General features: G+C 45.6%; 1 protein-coding gene across 7 annotated transcripts in view; it reads right to left on the reverse strand.

Moving 5' to 3' along the window:
• Positions 1-17,804, reverse strand: part of FOXN3 (forkhead box N3) — a 203,315-nt gene that overhangs the window by 96,194 nt on the left and 89,317 nt on the right. For all 7 annotated transcript variants that reach the window (XM_035328595.1, XM_035328593.1, XM_035328598.1 and 4 more), the window contains exon 3: positions 8,537-8,673. In XM_035328595.1, coding sequence (XP_035184486.1) covers positions 8,537-8,673 — 137 coding nt within the window. The remainder of the gene's footprint in view (positions 1-8,536; positions 8,674-17,804) is intronic.

A 17,804-nucleotide genomic window follows, 5' to 3' on the forward strand; every position in this document is an offset into this window, starting at 1 on the left:
GTGATACTGGAAACACTCTGAACATTTAGGATGTTTTTTTTAAAAAAAACATTTGCAGAAACACTGATTGATACCTTGAGAAATCCTGGCTCAGATAAATGAGCAAGGATGACATGGATACCTCACACAGGTACAAAATGCAACTACGCCTCTCATACTTTAAATGGGATCTTTATTCCCCAATATTCATTCAAAAATTAGGCAAAAAGGATAGAAGGTGCACACAGTTTTATGACAGCAAATGCTGCGATTCTTGGAAATGGACAGTGCACCTTACTTGGAGTCTAACACAAATATTAAATAAGTATTGAAGACTTAAACTACAGAATTCCTTACAATCACAGGAGTAGCCATTACAGAAAAAAACATCCCTTCCCTACTGTTTGAAAGGCTCTGAAAAGATCTTCATTGCTTTTTTCCTCATAGAAGGTCTGTTACTATTAATATGACATTAGAAACTGTTCTAAGAATGTTGGGCTAACAACAGAGCTGCAAATAAAGTGACTTTCCCTGTAAATCATTCTTACTAAAAGAACCAAAGGAAAGAAATCAGATAGCTAATGGAGAGTGAAGTAAAGAAAATCTAAAGAAAAAGAAATAACTAAAAATAAATTTTAACATTTCACTTGATTTATGGAAACCTTTATTAAAATATGGAAATTAGAAACCTTTTCTGAATATAGCATGAATAATATACAAGACACCATGACACTGTGTGCAGTTTCTCAAGCTTCGTGAATCTGTTTTCATATGCAGAATTCAAATAATTTCCGTTGCTGTAATATTGTATGATTAACAAACATGATACTCATGTCAGCCGCTGTTCATCACACAGACACTTGCTCCCAAGTCCTAATTTTCAGCTCCTAACAATCCAGTGAACTGTTATTGAACTGCATGGCCCAGGCTTCCCCACCCACGCAAGCGCTGCACTTGTAGTAGTGATGCAGTGGCTGCTAATGCGGTGAGGGGTGAGAGGGGAACCCAACACCACCGAGTGACCAAGGGAGGGGAGCCCCACGCCCTCAGCTTTCTGCACCACCACACGGCCCTGCACCGCACCAGGCGTACACAACACCACAATGGGGACAGCACAGGGAGGGATGGGGAGTCACAGACGACCACCTCAGAAGCACAGCACCCACGTGTGTCCCGATTCCTGCAGCCACCGGTTCACAGCTCTGTCAGTGAGGCTACTGTAACCATTATTCATAGCCACGTAGCTAGAGCTACAGAGGGATTTACAAACAAACTGAAAAAAATATGTTAAAACACATCCCCAGACTTTCCTTTTCCCATGAACTTAAGTGGAAATATCTATAGTACCATTTCAAGCTATCTTCGGAATACAGCTATATTTATCTACAGAACACAGAGGAAGGAAAAAAAGCCTAAAAAGCCAAGTAACTGGGAAGGCTGCTCTGCAAACAAGGCTGTGAATAACAACAACTTAATGAAAGGAGTTCGTATTTGCCCAGCGTCTACTAGAGAAGAATGACAGGCCAAGGATGCTGCTTTACAGTTCTTCACCAAAGGCCTTCAAACATGCAGCCAGAACAAAGACGTAAAGAACCAAATCTGCATGTATGTAGCAAGTTGGAAACAAGACATTTGCATCATTTTGGGGGTACACCTGAGAAAGAATTTAAAACACCTTAGCTGAGAAGGCTCAGAAACATTCATCTGATTTTGAGAGGAACACAGATGCAATTAGAGGGTTACTTGTATTTCCACCAGTCGTTCTTGCTGAGCACAAGGGTGCCACACCAAGAATTCATGAAACTCTGTTGTACGAAAGAGGACACACTTGATTTTCTATTCTTCTTTGTCTGTCCATGATCTGCTGCCTGCCTCCCCCGTTCATTTCCCGCCCCTTGACATCTCTCGTATTGTACAGTACAAGAAAATTCCATTTAAAAAGTAAGAGCTGATCTTATTTGTTTTATAAAGCCATAGCCAATAGGATACTTCCCATACCACAGAAGCCTACTGGCTAAAGAACTGATAAGAATATAATAGAAAATGGGTCGTGGACTGGCAAATCCTCAAATATTTATGCATTGATAGCATTAGAGGCATTCACTCAAGCAAAAGTTATTTTCCTTGCTATTCCTACCTGGCATCAGACAGAACCAATGTTCTTTCATTTGCCAGAAAACAGAAATAAAGCAGCATAGTCTCAAAATACAGATGATGTTCAAAACAAGATGTATTACTGTGTCAGAGGGCACAGCTTGGAAGGAGTTGTTTTCCCTGTGATCTCTGAACTACAGAAACAGCACCACATAATTCCCCAAAGACTCCGCCTTGACACCATACCAAGGGAAGAAAACTCATTTGGACTCTACCCACGAAGTAAAATATTGAGATCAATCTTGATAAAGGGGTTGTAGCATGCACAGTAATAGTTGACTGCCCTGTGGTCAGTTTCATATCCTACCGAAAGCAGAAAAAGTGATACAGAATTAAAGCTGTGCTTCTATACTGCAAAAGACAACCAATTAATTTCTTCTCTAAGTCCATTTTGTCAGGGAGATTCCCCACACTGTCTTTCAGTGTTTCTAAGTACTCAGTGTTTCTAAGAACTCAAAAAGTTTATTTCACCAGCTTTACCAAATGACCAGAAAAGATCATTTCAGATCTCAACACATAAAGCATACAATGCTTATACACTGTCCAGAACAATAACCTTCAACATGGTCACTTTGATGCAGGTTTAGTTTCAACAGGCAACAGTGAAAGTCTGAAGGTTGTGACAGTTTTAGGGAGGAAGCAGTGAAGCCAAAACCAGCGAAAAAAAACTTAATGAGTTGTTCCAAATCCAGTAGTTTTAGAAGTGGCCAATCTACAATAGCAGTCCTTGTGCTGAGGGGAAACTATTTCCACAGCAAGGTGACAAACTACCCTGTGCAGAGAGTTAATGATTGAACTGTCCCCTGACTGTGCCAGCATGGGTTCAGTCCTGCTATTTGCACTGTAGGACAGGCCCAAACCTGAGGTGAAAATGTCTGAAGAACCTTCTCCCTCAAAGAGTAACTGGAGCAAAACCAGAGGCACTTTTAAGGGCCCCCTAAATGAGACATAAATATGGGTGCACGCTGTAACAGAGTAGCACTGAATCCGACCCATCACATGTTGGGTGTTCAACAAATACTGAACACAAAGCTTGCTAACAGCGGCCAACAAATAGAAGCTGGGAGATGGGTATCACAAGGAAAACAGAACAGTTGTTCATTTAGCATTTGTGCAACCGCTTCAAAGTTTCCCATCCTTAGCAGGCTGTATGCTGACTATGCATACAGTGATTGCTCAAGTCTTTTACTATTATTATTATTATTATTATTATTTTCTGTAGCAGTGCCTTGGGTGCCCCAACGAGAGCTGTGGCCTCCAGCACTGCGCACACGCTGCTGCCTGGGGAGCAACTTGGGCACCGACCAGGGCCACCGCTCTGCCTCCTCCAAGTGCGGCAGGAGGCTTTAAACCAGGGAAATGGAAGCAGAAAGCTGGGATTTAGAATAGCAGGACTGCATGTTTTCAGTCTCAAAACAGGAAAATGTGATTTTTTTTTAGTTCAAATGCAAAATGAACAAGCAACATTAGCGTCCCCCAGCCACCATGCTCACTGTTCACCACCCGGCTTGCCGTGACAAAAATCATAGAAGCTTGATACCCAATATTCACCAACTTTTGCATCTTACTAATACATTTTTGAAGTCAAATGGGCTCACGATCACAAAGACCCCCCTCCTGTGCTACCCATCTGAACAGTGAGCAGGGGCCACCATGTGCACCCAGTGCTACCAGGGAAGCCACGCATGAAGCAAACCCGTGTACCCACAACCTTGGTGTGCCTCATTCAGCCCAGGAAGAGACATATAAGGGAGCGTGGTTATCTTAACCTGGTTACCTCACAAGAAAACCTGTAACACGCGCCATTCCTTTTACAGCAGCACAAAGAAATGCAGCGTGTCCCAAACACGCGTTTCCATGGAGATGGGCCGCCACCAAAATGGCGGCCGCGGGAGGCCCCTCAGGAGGGCCGCCCTCCTGAGCCCGGTTCAGAGCTTTTGCCAAAATGCACGAAAAGTGCTGCTTTGCAGTGGGCTTCTTCATAATTTAGTCCTTGTAAAACGCCTACACTTGGGACAGGTCACTGGCTGAAATGGTATGAATTAAGGGCAGAAAGAAAGAAAAACATTTTTGGCAGAAACAGATATTGAAGGACATGACACTGGAGAGAGAAGTGATTAAAATTTAAGGAGCTCATAGCACTTCTAGAAAGCCAGCAGCTGCACGGAAGGCAATAGTGATAAGAGACATTAAATTCAATAAAACAGAAGCCACTCCTCAAATTCCCCACTAGTAAAGTTTCATAAAATATTTGGTCACTAACATACCCGCTCCTACGTCATGCACTTCCAAGAAAGGAAGGGAAAAGGAAGACCAGGGCAAGCAGCAGTGCCATTTAAATGAAATATGCTCTGAAAAGGGACTTTACACAGAAGGCAGTAGCTGAAAAGGTGGCTCTGTGACTTGTTGAGCCTGGACTTCCCCAGCTGCTGAGCTGGGAACCCAACAGCCCCATTAACACACAACGCATCAACCACACTCACCCAACCTGCTCCTACAGGAGAGTTGCAAACAAACCAGGGACCAGATGCAGCCTTTCTGAACAGGTGGGCTGGGGCAATGCAAGAAAGACACCACTCTTCAGTTTCTATTTCAGGTCAATTTGCAATTTCATCAGTTTCACGGCAGCTTAGCCCAGATGTGCCAATGCTCACCACTGGTTTAGCAAACTATAATTAGCAAAATACATTGGAAAAATGAAAAGCAGAAAAAAAAACAACACTCTACACATCATATAGTCTATAAAGTGGTCTAGCCAAGATTCCCAGGTCACCCAGATCTCTAAAAAATTCTTATCCATCTGTGAAACTACTAATTTCTGTTATTTTACATTGCATTTCTTGATAGCATTTCTCCTTCTCCTGATGAAAATAATTGAGAACTATAGTGATATGACACACTCAGAGAAAAGAAAAATCCATTTCAAGATCTCCTCAAAGCACTACCAGAAGAGAAAAATCACACCTATAGTTCAGTTAGAGTCAGAAAACTGAAGGTAAAGCATGCAGATAAAATATCAGTGCACTGACTTACATAGTTACTTAACAAAGTTTGTGTCTATAAATATGTTTCAAGGTTGCTATTGCCAACACAACTGTAAATATTTAAAAAGAAACACACGTAGCCCTTGGACTAAAGGACTCATTTTTCCACACCCAGGAGTTCTTTCTTTATCACACAGTGTATCAGTGTTAGTTAACCCTTGAAATTCATCATAAATGACATGACATATGCCTCCATCAGAAGAATTAGAAAAAAAGGTTTCTTTGTTTGGCGTGAGTGTTGTTTTTAAGAGCACGTATCCAACCCAATTAAAATTAAGTAATTTGCATTACTATATACTTCCTCTTAAAGCTTACAGATAATCTTTATGTTCAAAGAAGCTGTACCAATTCAGACAACAGTAGTCTGAAGTTCCTTCTTGTGTACAACCACTGCAACTTGTTTTTCCCCCAAAACTACGGTCTTGTATACATGGATCCCAATGTAATCCAAACTTCCTGGTTTGAGTCAGATATCTAATCTAAAATAATACTAGTATAATACTGAGTCAGTCATCTAAACGTGTGGGTTCACATTATAAAACTCCTTCATAAAAAGTCTTCCCAGTTATGTTTGTGCAGCATGTTCTGTTGGAGTTGTAAAGCTAAATTATCTGCTGGAATTAACTCTGCTCAGAAAAGGAGCATTTGTACGTTCAGTGATCATCTTGCTTGGGATATTTTTACAATACATTCCTCCGCTCCATGCTCAATTCACCCCTAAGCTGCTTACGCAGATACTAAACTGAACATGTGATCCATTTGTGTACCCTTATTCTTCCAAAACATCTGATAAAGACAAGCAATAGGTCAATTTGCCCCTGTGGAATTGCCGCAACTGATCCTTATAAACCTTACAATTCCTCTGATTAACCCAGTTCCTACAGGCGTTCTAATATTGGTGAATTATCTTGTTCCAGACATATTTCATTAATATCAGGCGACACAGTTTCTCTTAGTTGTGGGCTTCAGTTATATAAGGCTGATGGACAGCGACAAAACTCTGCCATCCAAGGATTTTTTCTAAACATATCATCTCCACCATCAGAAGAATTTCCCTTGGAATTTGTTACTATGACAATGTATTGCTCGGGAGATATGACGATGGCAGAGCGGATTTACATTTTTCTACCCGCTACCGAAGTCTTTGTACACATGAGAAAGCAATCACATACATATGGGATTAATGTTTTTCCAAACGCACAGGGAATGTTCAACTACTTGCAAATGTATCAGAAATATATCCAAAAAATGACTTTGCCATGTAACTGCCAGTGCATAATGAAATTAATTCAACAGTCACTGATGGCCTAGATAAGCCTTATGCTGATGTTCTGTCAGTCCGTAGCAGGTGACTAAATAAATATTTTAGAAGACCACAGAAAGATTAAGTTTTATTTGACAGTGGAAGTGCTGAAAGACATTCAGCTAAAAATAAGAGCAAGACCACAATATTTTCATGCAAAGCCCAGCCTCCTTTGGGCATCTATTTGTGAGCTGTTTACTCCTGCAGCCCTGCAAACTCTTTGTTTTATGATGCAGCCATTATCAGAAGACTTGATGCTACTGTGCGAGCACTGTAGCAGCAGCTCTGCCACCTCCCTCTTTCCAGGGAAGGCAAGTTTCCCTTTCAGTCTGGGGACTTGCTTGAGGGTGTTTTGGTGGCAGCCTCCCACCCCTCGCTCAGAGGACGGCTCTGCCATTTGCCCAGCTACATCTGGACATCGGTGAAGGCTGACCTGGAAAAGCCATCACAAGCCCCTGCAGGTGACAGCTGCCAGCAGCACCACCGGTTCTGGCCAAGACACGCCGCTGAGCGAATACCTGCTTCAGGCATCAAACACTGGGGCTCCTGCTCACGGCTGCGCGTGTTTGCCAGAATGTTTTGCTCGTGGGGATTAGAAGGGATCAAAATCCCGCCAGTTGTGTGTCAGATGTGCTTTACACTTTCACTTGATACAAGAGTCTCTGCATAAATCTATATGGGCATAATTAAAATACTCTTTAAAATGCAACAGAGACAATAAAATGAGGCTCTGGAAGCAAACCTCGTTCAAACACACGAATTACGTTGTAATGCCATCACTCAAATCACTCCTCTGTCCTTCTGCAAGGCGCAGTAGCAGAGGGATGGCTGGGAGCAGGGGGGGGTGTAAAAGTGAAAAAATCCCACGGAACGGTGGCACTACGGAACATATTTCTCTAAAGCCCCACATGAAAGGCAGGATGCAGCGAGGCCGTACCGCGGATGCTGCGCGGCTTATGGGAGCCCTGTGCTCCTGCCACCTCCCAGCGCTGGCTCGCCATAAGTCAGCAGCTCATTTCTTAACATGGGGAGGGGTAACAAAATATGAAAATACACATAAACACACAAACGCCACAACCCTCCTGCCCCAGGCGGAGGACAGAGCCGGGTGCGGGATGCCGATTCCCCCAGAAGTTGCGGGCCGGCTGCGGTTGCTATGCAGGATTCCCCGTCGCCACGGCAACGGCGCGGCTGCGCCCCAGCGGGCTGTCCCAGCGCCAGGCAGCGCAGGCCCTGTGCCGCCGTGCCGTGCCGTGCCGCCGTGCCGCGCTACGCGGTGCCATGGCAACGCCCGTTGCTATGGAGGCCGTCAGGCCAATCCGGCACCCGGGGCAGGCGGCCGCCGCTCCCGCGCCAGCATCACCGGGCACAGTGCTAGGCGCGGGATCCGCTCCGGAAAAATCCGCCCCCTGCCCCAAAAAAGCACCAAAATCCATAGGGCAGCGAGAGCTGCCACGGGCATGGCTCGGTCACGGTGATGCCGCCGGCCGGGTGGTTTTGTAGGGTTGGCTGCAGGCAGCCGGCGTTTCCGACCCAGCCTTTGGGATAAGCGAAGCGAGCAAGCTCCACGTCAGCGGCGGGCAGCGAGCAGCTGTGTCCAAACCCAGCGCCTGCGTCTCTGCTTGGCGGTCGCAGGTTCTCCTCTTCTTTCGCTAAGGTTAGGCGCAAGCACCGGCCCGCGTGAAAACAAATGCGGAGCACACGGATGGCCACCGCCCCACGCCGATGTCGGTGAAGCGAGGAAGGCAGGGGCTGATGCTCACCCACCTGGGGGCTGCGCGGGTGCAATGCAGCACGCCCTGGGGAAAACAATCCCATGTCCTCTGAGCATGGGTACCCTGCTGTCCCCTAGTGAGAACGGGTGAGCCCTCCATTCGCCGTATCGCGTGGCTCAGGCGGAGCAGGGCCGCCACCAAGGCACGGCGTCCTGACGTCCCGGCCCCGCGCACGGCTGGCTCCAGGCTGCCCGGCCTCACCACGCTTCACGGCTCAACCAAGGTTCATACGTAACGCTGGAGGAAAACATTTAGAGTTGTAAAATGCATCTAGTGCTTACCTTTGATATGCCTGAGGAGATGTGGGAGGTGTATTGAACACATGCGAATATGGGTGATAGGGTGTCTTTTTCAAAGCCTGAATAAGATTTTGTCTATATTCTGGGTCTATACACCACAAGGACCCCTTTCCAATACTCTGCAAAGAAAAAAGAATTAAAAAAAAATCAAATATTTGATCTAATGGCATAGCCTTATTTATTTAGCAGTATTTGTCAGGAAAAGCAGTGAGTTTGGGTTTTTTGTCTGACAGAAGTGAACACAGCTTGCTTGCCAGAGATTATTGCTCCATTAATAACGTACTGCAACTGTATGATTTAAATCACACTTTTGGGGAAAAAAAAGTAAGAATGAACATTCAGTTGCTCTTTTCCCCCCTTCTCTCGATACTAGTTAATACAATTTAATATCTGGCAACCTCCCCATCACCCCACACTGGAAAAATAAGAAGCTACAGTTACTGCTCAATGGAAACTCTGAAGAAAACTAGGTTGTTTTTGAAAGTGCTTTTCTTTTCCTTTTGCTGTTACACTAACAAGAAACAGGGCTAAAAAGGAGGGGGTTAAACACCCTAGCAACTGTTTTAAAAATAAAAGGATTTAGTCCCTCAACCACATGACATCAGTGCTATTATACTACAAGAGAAAATTAATCATTTTTTCTCCCCTAAGGGGAAAAAAGAAAAACAACAACACGAACCAAAAAACCACAGTAAAATCAGAGTTTAAACCATTTCAGGGTGTTGTGAAATTGTGATCGGTTAAAACAACAGTTACCCTTTCTGGACACACACAGCAGCTCAAGCAGTCCATCTGTAATGGGAAAACTAGGCTCAAATTCAGCATTATTCTGTGGTTACGAGCAGCACGATTTCGGTTCTTGTCTCAGGATGAAGACACTTGGAACTGTTCTGCGCGAGGTCCCCAGCAAGCAGAAGTACAGCCCTCCCTCGGCCCCACTAAGAAAGCACGCAGAGTGACACGCAGAGTGACCCAAGAGCAGCCTCGGCCTGCACCAGTCCTCATTATCGACTGAGCTGCACTGGCAGGCTTTCAAGGCATTAGGACCAGCTTTTTGGTAAACGCTGAGGCTTTCTGGAAGCGGCGGGGAGGCGGTGCTACCACCTCTGGCCGCCCCTTCTCCGAACTCCCATCCTCAGCAGCGGAGCAGGGCCCTCGTGGTCACACAGCAAACGCACAGGGGCAGAGTCAGGCTGAGGGGGAGACTGCTTCCTAAAGCCACATGGAAGAACAAAGCCAGACACTAGGTTTCTTTCAGAAACTTGTCGTCTCTGTGGAGCCCCACCAGCTCCTAAGTGCTCCTCTGCCTTACGGCAGCTTTAGGATGCACGTGCAAGACACTAAGTGCTTGCAGAGCTCCTTCCGAGCTCACAGACCGCTAACTTGCGCTGAAGACTCCCCCAAGAAAACAGAAAAATAGGAAAAAGGCTTCCCTAACATCACTGGACTGCAGTGTGGGAGCACCCAGCAAGCCGGCAGCACCACCTGAGACTCGGTGGAAAGAAAAGGAGAGGAGCTGGCAGGACCTGCAGCAGACAGGACCGCTTCTCCTCAGACACGAGCCCATCGGTTGGGGGGAGGACGGGGAGCCGTCTTCTGCACGGCACTCCTGTGGGACCACGACATCCCTCCCAGCCCACAGGGCCACTTGTGAACCAGAAGGCTGCCGAGCAGCCTCGGGGGACACAGCTGCCAGCTCCTGGGCTGAGGCTGGGCCCCTGCACGGCCACAAGGCCCAAGGGGCTCGAGGGAGGCAGCCAGGCCCCTGGCTCTCCTCCAGGCACGGCGCTACAGCAGATGACCCAACGCCTGCTGCCGGTGTCACCGGGGGAAGCCGTGCCGTACATCCCAAACCAGTTTGCACCAAGGAGGCTGTTAGGTTTAGCTTTCAAATATGGGACAATAAGCCAGAGCCTTCACATGATAGGCCTAGTAAGTGACTTTTCAGGCAAAGGACAGAGTCAAAAATAGAATCCAAACCTCTCAAATTCCACTTCCACACTCCATCCAAGAGTCAGAGCAAGAACACCACAAATTTCCTTTTAAGCAAGCAACATGCAAAGCTAGGAGCATTCTTCAGGAGAAAACCTTTGCTGGATTCCTTACTCTTGACAACATGCGACAAGGTTTAAAAATGCTGCACTTAAACACTATGCATCTTACTTGTTCTTGCTGGAACACAACATACTGCTTCCAAACTTCAGGGTTTTTTCTTTTACATGCAAGACAGAGTTTTCATCCAACCTGCAAGAGATCAACCCCTAAAGCCCTCAGAGCTAGTACAAATTGAGGGGCTTACAAGAAGAAGTCACTACTGAAGACTAACTTCAAAACCTTGCATAGCTGTTAAACTACATTTGTTTCACTTGCAGATACTCTCCTGAAAGCCAAAAATAATCTCGCTGGAAAAAAAAACTCTCACACAAAAGATACTGAGAAGAGTTAGACTCCTTGTTAAAAGAAAGGCTGGGAAGGCAGATTTGCTGTATTTTCACTGCAAGGAAGCTGACTTATAATTTAAGCAGCAATAACAAACATAATTTAAGGCAAAGCTCTCCAACCACGCAAAGTTCCTTTTTTTTTTTTTTTTTTTTTAATATATAAAGATATTTACCTTTGTTTTCCCACAATCACACAACCACACAACAGAGCAGAAATAAAAAGAAAACTGAAGTGTCATCCGTTAAGAATCCTTCCTGACAGTCAGAGGTGTGAAGAGCTTCGTTAACTGTTTAGATGTGTCATTAGTCTTCCCATATGCAGAGCAATCACAGGAAAGGAAATCTTTGGAACTCAGACCAATCGGTTAGTGATTAATTTCCATCTTATGACACTTGGCGTGCTGCTTCACTACCTCCTCCAAACCAAAAGTCAATAGTGTCTCCAATCAAAAACCAGCAAGAAAGGAAAAAAAAAATCCTTGGATTACATTTGTCTCCCAGGCAACAAGTGACTGAGGAGTGGATAACAGCCCCTGATAATCTTGGCACTGGAGTGCTTTCTGACTTCCCGACAATGCCTCCTCCTCCTCCCCGGCCTGAGCACTGATCTCTCTCACTCCTGCCATTCAGTCTTGGCTGTTTCTGTATTGGCGTTTGAGGTTATTAAAAAAAAAAGACAGAGTATTACAACGAGTCCCCTTCACCTTCTCCAAGAGCAGACTATAACCCCAGGCAAGCTATTTCAAAGGTACTAACAGGGAGAGAAACCAACGTGTTGAAGTTACCCCATAAAAATTTACGACTGTTTTTTCTTTAAAAAGCTTCCTGATTATGCTTTCTGCTATCACTAAGATATTGTTACACCTTTTTTCTGCCATCTAATACACACGCAGGCTGTATCTGGACATTGTGTGCTACATTCCAACTTTTCAATTCATTTGTTCTTTCTGATATCTCAAGTACACAAAGCTGATTTCCCTCAGCAATTAACGCTGGTGCGCAACCATGAAAAAGGTTTTAAGATATTTGCTGTCCAATTTCTTTTGCCCCAGTTTCCATTTCCAGAATGGACTGCACACAGAAGTTTTAAAATCCTATTTACACAACCTAGTAGAATCCAAACAAACAAAAATGTTCTGCCATCTTTTAATAGTGGAAAAAGATGCTTGAAATTTAAAAAAAAAAAAAAAAAATGCTGCTTACAATTGTTATGGTTAGGAATAACAGCATTAGGCACATTAAAATTACTCAGTATAAAGAATCTGCTTCCATATACCTCACCAGTGACTGCCTGGCCCTACATGTTACTTACTGTCTGCCCAAAGCTCAGTAAAAAAATTGTGTGTTGAGCTCCTTCCAACACCGACGGCTGGGAAAAATACATACCCTGTCTATATAAAAATTCTGGCAAATGCTTATTTGAGGAATTTCATTCCCTGGTTATTTTAGCACTGACTTGAAATTTGTTAGGAACGCAGCTTGTTTCCAGGGTGGATCTTTTCACCGCCACACAGTCTGCCCAAAATACGGCATTGGGAAGAGAGTAGACACAGGAGCCACAAAGCACACAGGCTCAGAGAGACTTGGGCAAATTGCTGCTGCACCTTCCACAGCTCCAGCCCCGCAGTCGCTCAGAGCCAGCACAGAACTGCGCTGAAAGCAGGCAGCAGCAACTCCAGGTCACCCATTTCGTGGAGCAACACCCCGGGAGGGCCGCCCATGCCCGGGTACCCCAGGGGCAGACGTGCCTTGCTGCACTGTCCTCCCTCACCTCCTGTGTGTGCCCAGCACTTCTTCCACACGCCTATGAAAGCAGAAATCTGGCTGGAAATGGGAAACCAGGCATAACAGGGAGTAGGCGTACAGGGGAGGAAGAGGATGAGCTGGGCAGTTGACTCCTTCAAGTTGTGGAGCCTGCTGCTTCAGACAAATAAATAAAACTACGCCAACAACTCCCCACTGAGCAGACCTGCCAAAACAGAAAGGGATGAATGCCCGGAGTTAAGACTCTCCTAAACTAAAATTATCAACAACATGAATTAGGAATGTGGCCGTTACCCAAACTGAAGCAGCGTGCACATATACCATCCTTGAGAATTATTCCGCACTGATTACTGGGGCACTTCAGGAACTATTAAAAGCAAGCAAAGAAAACAGAAAATTCCTGTTACTCGAAAAAGGAAATGTCCAGCTAGCAACTGCAGTCCCAAATTCTCACATCTTGAAATCACACCACTGTGACACATCGCTCCCCGGCTAGGTCAGCTTAAGTCGGTGCAGTCATTAACACAGGACCTGTGAACAACACTAATGACTCTTTCTAGCAATGAGGAGGAACCTTTTGGTGTCAGCAGTCCCCATTACCCATGTAATGGTTTGTTCTCAGCAGGGATGAAACCTACTATTGTTACAGCAAATGACCTCTCTGCAAATAATAGTAGAGAGATTATTGGCTATCAAAGGTTCTTACTCTAAAGAAATATTTAGCCCTTTCTCATCATGCCCAGTTACCTTGCAATAGCCAACTCAAAGCAAATCTTCACACAGATTTGCCAACATGTTCACCCACGGGAATGCTGTACACCTTTTCACATCCCAGGAGCCACCCGCACCGCAGCATGAAAAGCCAGGCCGTGCGGGTCTGAGGAGAGAACGTCCCAAGCAATCAGGCTGCGAGGGCCTGTGCAAGCTCCCAAAACAGGTAGGATGGAGACCTCGAGGACTCTGGAGCCCCTGGCAAGAGCAGGCAGGTGTACTCACCACCCAAAACACACAGCAGTTCTGGAAACCTTACCTAAACCAGCTTTCTGGTGAGATCCTGAGGAAAGCAAGCTAACACCAGGAAACACAAATGCCCCTCTTCTCACCTTATGAAAACAATCTATTTCATAAGGAAAGTGAGGGATTTTTGTGAAGAGATGTAATGACAGGAGGAAGGGAAGTAAAGTTCTTTGGGAGCAGCACCTCGTGACACCTTTAGCTCCAAAAAGCACAGAGAAACCAAATAATCACTCCAAAACGCACCTCAGCAGAGAAAGACTTGTTTAAACAACTTTTTTTTTGCACTAAGCAGAGACGCTTGCCAAGTGAGTTAAAAACCATCCTGCAGTACAATGTAATCACAGATCCTTCACGAAATGCACCGCTGCTCTTGAAGCTTTGCAAATGTAGCTGCAGACACAATGGGGAATAAGCAGCTCACACTACAGAGTTCAGCCCAACTAGGGAATTGAAGCCTACAGCGACCATCGGTGTACCTCAGGCTTCTCAGCACTCCCAGAGAACTTGTGCAACCTCCAACACTACCCACAGGCCAGCCCTGTGCTACCCACCTGGACTGAGCACTGCCGAGCAGTGCTTTGCTCCCCTCTGCCTCCTGCCCGTCCCTCACCTCGTGCCACCCTCTTCTGCACCAAGAGCAGCCCTGCTGGTGTGGGACCAGCTCAGGATTGTAGCTATTTCATTTACACGAGGTAGCAGCAGCATACTAATGCTGAGATTGGGGAAAAAATACTACATTAAAAAAAAATAAAAATCTAAACCACTGACCTGGAAAATGCTTGGGAAGATTTAGCTTTAAGATGCTGAAGTTAGTCTGCTGGTCTTTTTAAAACTCTGTTGGTTATTCTTTACTCATCAGTATTTAAAATTATCAGGGCAGACTTAATTTTGCTTGCTCTGGTCACCTACCATAGTTCTTTAAATAGTTTTTATTAGTGGTCACAAATAGTAGTAAACCTTTATGCTCTTTATCAGCTCTGTACCTTGCAGATGAGGTTGGTGAGTTCTCCGGTTACTTCACTGTTGAACAAATGAAGTAATTCGCAGAAAGACACAGACAGAGCATTAGAATCATCTGAGGTCAGCTAGTTTTTAGAAAAAAAAAGGGGGGGGGGGGGGAAGAATAAAGAAAGAAAGAAACACAACTGCTAAGGAATTCCTAAAGAAAGAAAAACAAAGCCACTGCCAATGATTGCTATTATTATAAAACACATTCCTTAGATCTACTGTAATCTCACATAAAATTACAAATAACTATTCATGCAGTCTAAGGGTAAATTTTCTTCATTCTTTTCAAGCATTTCTAGCACAGACTAGTGAAACTCTATATGGCCAGCTTTAGAAAACTCCACTACAGACCTTAGCAGCAATTTTAATGACAGTAACAACTGCATGGTAAGCATTTAATTTTCATAAAACCTCACACAAAATCCCCCAAACCTACAAACTCAGAGGAGTTAGAAACTTCCCTTGCCCTTCGGAGGAAAGTTTGGCATTGTTATAAGACAGTTTGACACAACGCAGAGAAAACTCAAGTCGTATCTGCATGCAACATGACAAAACCCTCACACCCAGTTCTCCTGCATGTTTTCAACTCTTTTCCACTAAACACACCACCACAGCTTGGATCAAACACAAAGCTGAAAAAGAGCTTTGATTAGTTACATGACCATAAATACGTGCTCATTTAATATGTGAAACTAAATGTTTGACGGGAAGGTTTGCTGAAGCACAGTGTTCAACTCTGAGTAAACCAGTTAGATGGAGAAATCACCAGCTGTTCTCAAGAAAACAAAAGGTTGGGGCTTTTCAGGTCTTATTTTGCTCCAAGTAAAAATATCCATTAGTTCAAATAGCTGAAGTCCAAGCCTCTGCTTGCATGCTCATCTCTTGATATTTTAGCTTATGTGCTCAGTGAACTACCAGAGACACCAACGTGGCAATCAGTTGTTAAATTCCTGGCCTGCCTTTAGGAAGGTGGCCTGCTTCTTCCCCCTGTGGAGAAACATCTCCATCTCTGGTGTCCTGTCCACAACATGGGCAATCTCTTTCAGACAGGAGAGGTGGGTGGGTCTATCTCCACAAGCATCTTCACTTCAATGAGAAGCATGATTATAGTGACAAAGGGCCACTTAGCCTTGAAATAAAGTAAAGCAAAACCCCCAAAACAAACATGCAGCCAAGTAAGCAATTAAACAATGCTACAGGAGTAAGAAGGCCAGAGGAGAGCTGTGAAGTAGCAGCTGGAAAAAAAGTGAGACTGTGGAATTCCCCAGTTAAACAAAAAATACCTGTTCCACAGACAGGATCCTGCAAGGCAGGAGAGCACTGTGGAAAAGGACAGCAGCACAGAAAGCCAGCGTTCTTCCAGTGCTGGAGGAGTGTGAGTCTCACCAGCTCAGGGCATATTAAAAGTTTCCTCTCTCCCAGCACACAGTGGGACTTGGGAGATGGGCCCTGCTCCTTTCAGGAGAGCCCGCAGAGGCTGTCCCCCCCAGGAAACCCAGAAGGGTGCCCCAGAAGCAGGGCCACAGGGGCAGATCCCGTGGCCTTACCTCCTGCCACAACCGGAGGACAGGAGCTGCAGGAACACCTCAGTGCAACGGCTGCAAGAGGACAGTTCAAGTTTTATACAAATTAAAGCATTTATGGGCTTTCAATCAGATTTTTAGCTCAGCGCTCCCATTCATGAGTATACAGATGTCAGAAATGTCCTCTGGTGTGTGACCTGCACACCCAGCAAGTCCACACCAAACACTACGAAGCCAAGGCATGTCCCCAGAGTCCAGGCTCTGGATCCCATGGGGGCACTAAAACACTGGGCTGTAGACCGATTCTCTCGTTATTTCCACCACGGTGACCCTCTGGTAGATGACAACACAGGTGTAGCAGAGCCAGTGCTCCTCCTGAAGCCCCTCCATGGCTCCTCCAGCCTGCAGGCACCCATGTCCCTGCTGGTACAGCCACGCTGCCACCAACAACTGCCCGCAGGCCGCAGCGGATCTGCTACACCACACCACCTTCCCACTGCTCTCCCAGCAAAGCGACTGCTCCAGCAGGCTTACGGGTGTTGTTGTGTGGTGCCACCCAACTCTGGCAGTCATACTCCGCCTCACCACCGCCTCGCTGGGTTTATATGCAAACCACCCTATAAAGCTACTACACAGACATATGGAAATCTCGCAAGCAAACGAAGAAGCGCCGTTGTTAGCCGCCCCTGAACAATGCCTCCCTCACGCACGGTCTGTGCCGCTCCACGGCAGCGCCTAGCAACCCCAGGCCTTCCCAAAGCCTCCCCCGGCCCGGCAAAGCGCGGGCATCGAAGAAGAAAGCCTGTGACACCGTTAGGGAGGAACAAAGCCTGAGATCAAACAGGCGCGGGGAGACTGGGCTGGGAAGTCAGGAGAGCCCAGCAGACAAGCCTGTCAGCGTGAAGGGCCGTCACACGGCACACTTGAGGGGGATCAGGTAGCAGGTAGCATTAATAATGCTGTTTCAGCCTATAGAATTTCCGTGTATACACGGAAAGCGTAATTAGCCCTACTCTGTTGAAAGGAAAATTGAGGAGACACAGAAACAAAAGAATAAAAAAGAAGTTAAGTGATCAAGGTCACCTATAAAGTCAACAGCAGAAGAGAAGAAAAAAAACACACCCCGAGACTGCAGACCGGTAGCTGTTTTAGCGGGATGCGCTGCTTTCATGTCAGCGGGGCACTGGTTTAAACACCCACCGGCCACCCGATACTCCTCATGGCTTGTACGGCTGGAGACAACACAAACCGTCTTTTCTTACAAATAAATAGTTAGACACTATGTGAAAACCTAGGACAATTTTAAAACACAACCCTTCACCCGACAGATACTCAAAAAATTATCCAACACTTATATCCGTGCTAAAGGTTTGAGGGTCATTTCATGTCTGCCAGAGCATTAATGATGAAATAAGCCAGGGAGAGGATTTCCAGGGGAAGGGGTTAACAGCCAGCAGAGACGGGTGGGAGGGAGTAGGTTGAACTAAATCCATTAGC

Source organism: Oxyura jamaicensis, chromosome 5, assembly GCF_011077185.1.
Source record: "Oxyura jamaicensis isolate SHBP4307 breed ruddy duck chromosome 5, BPBGC_Ojam_1.0, whole genome shotgun sequence".
NCBI classification, from domain to species: domain Eukaryota; kingdom Metazoa; phylum Chordata; class Aves; order Anseriformes; family Anatidae; genus Oxyura; species Oxyura jamaicensis.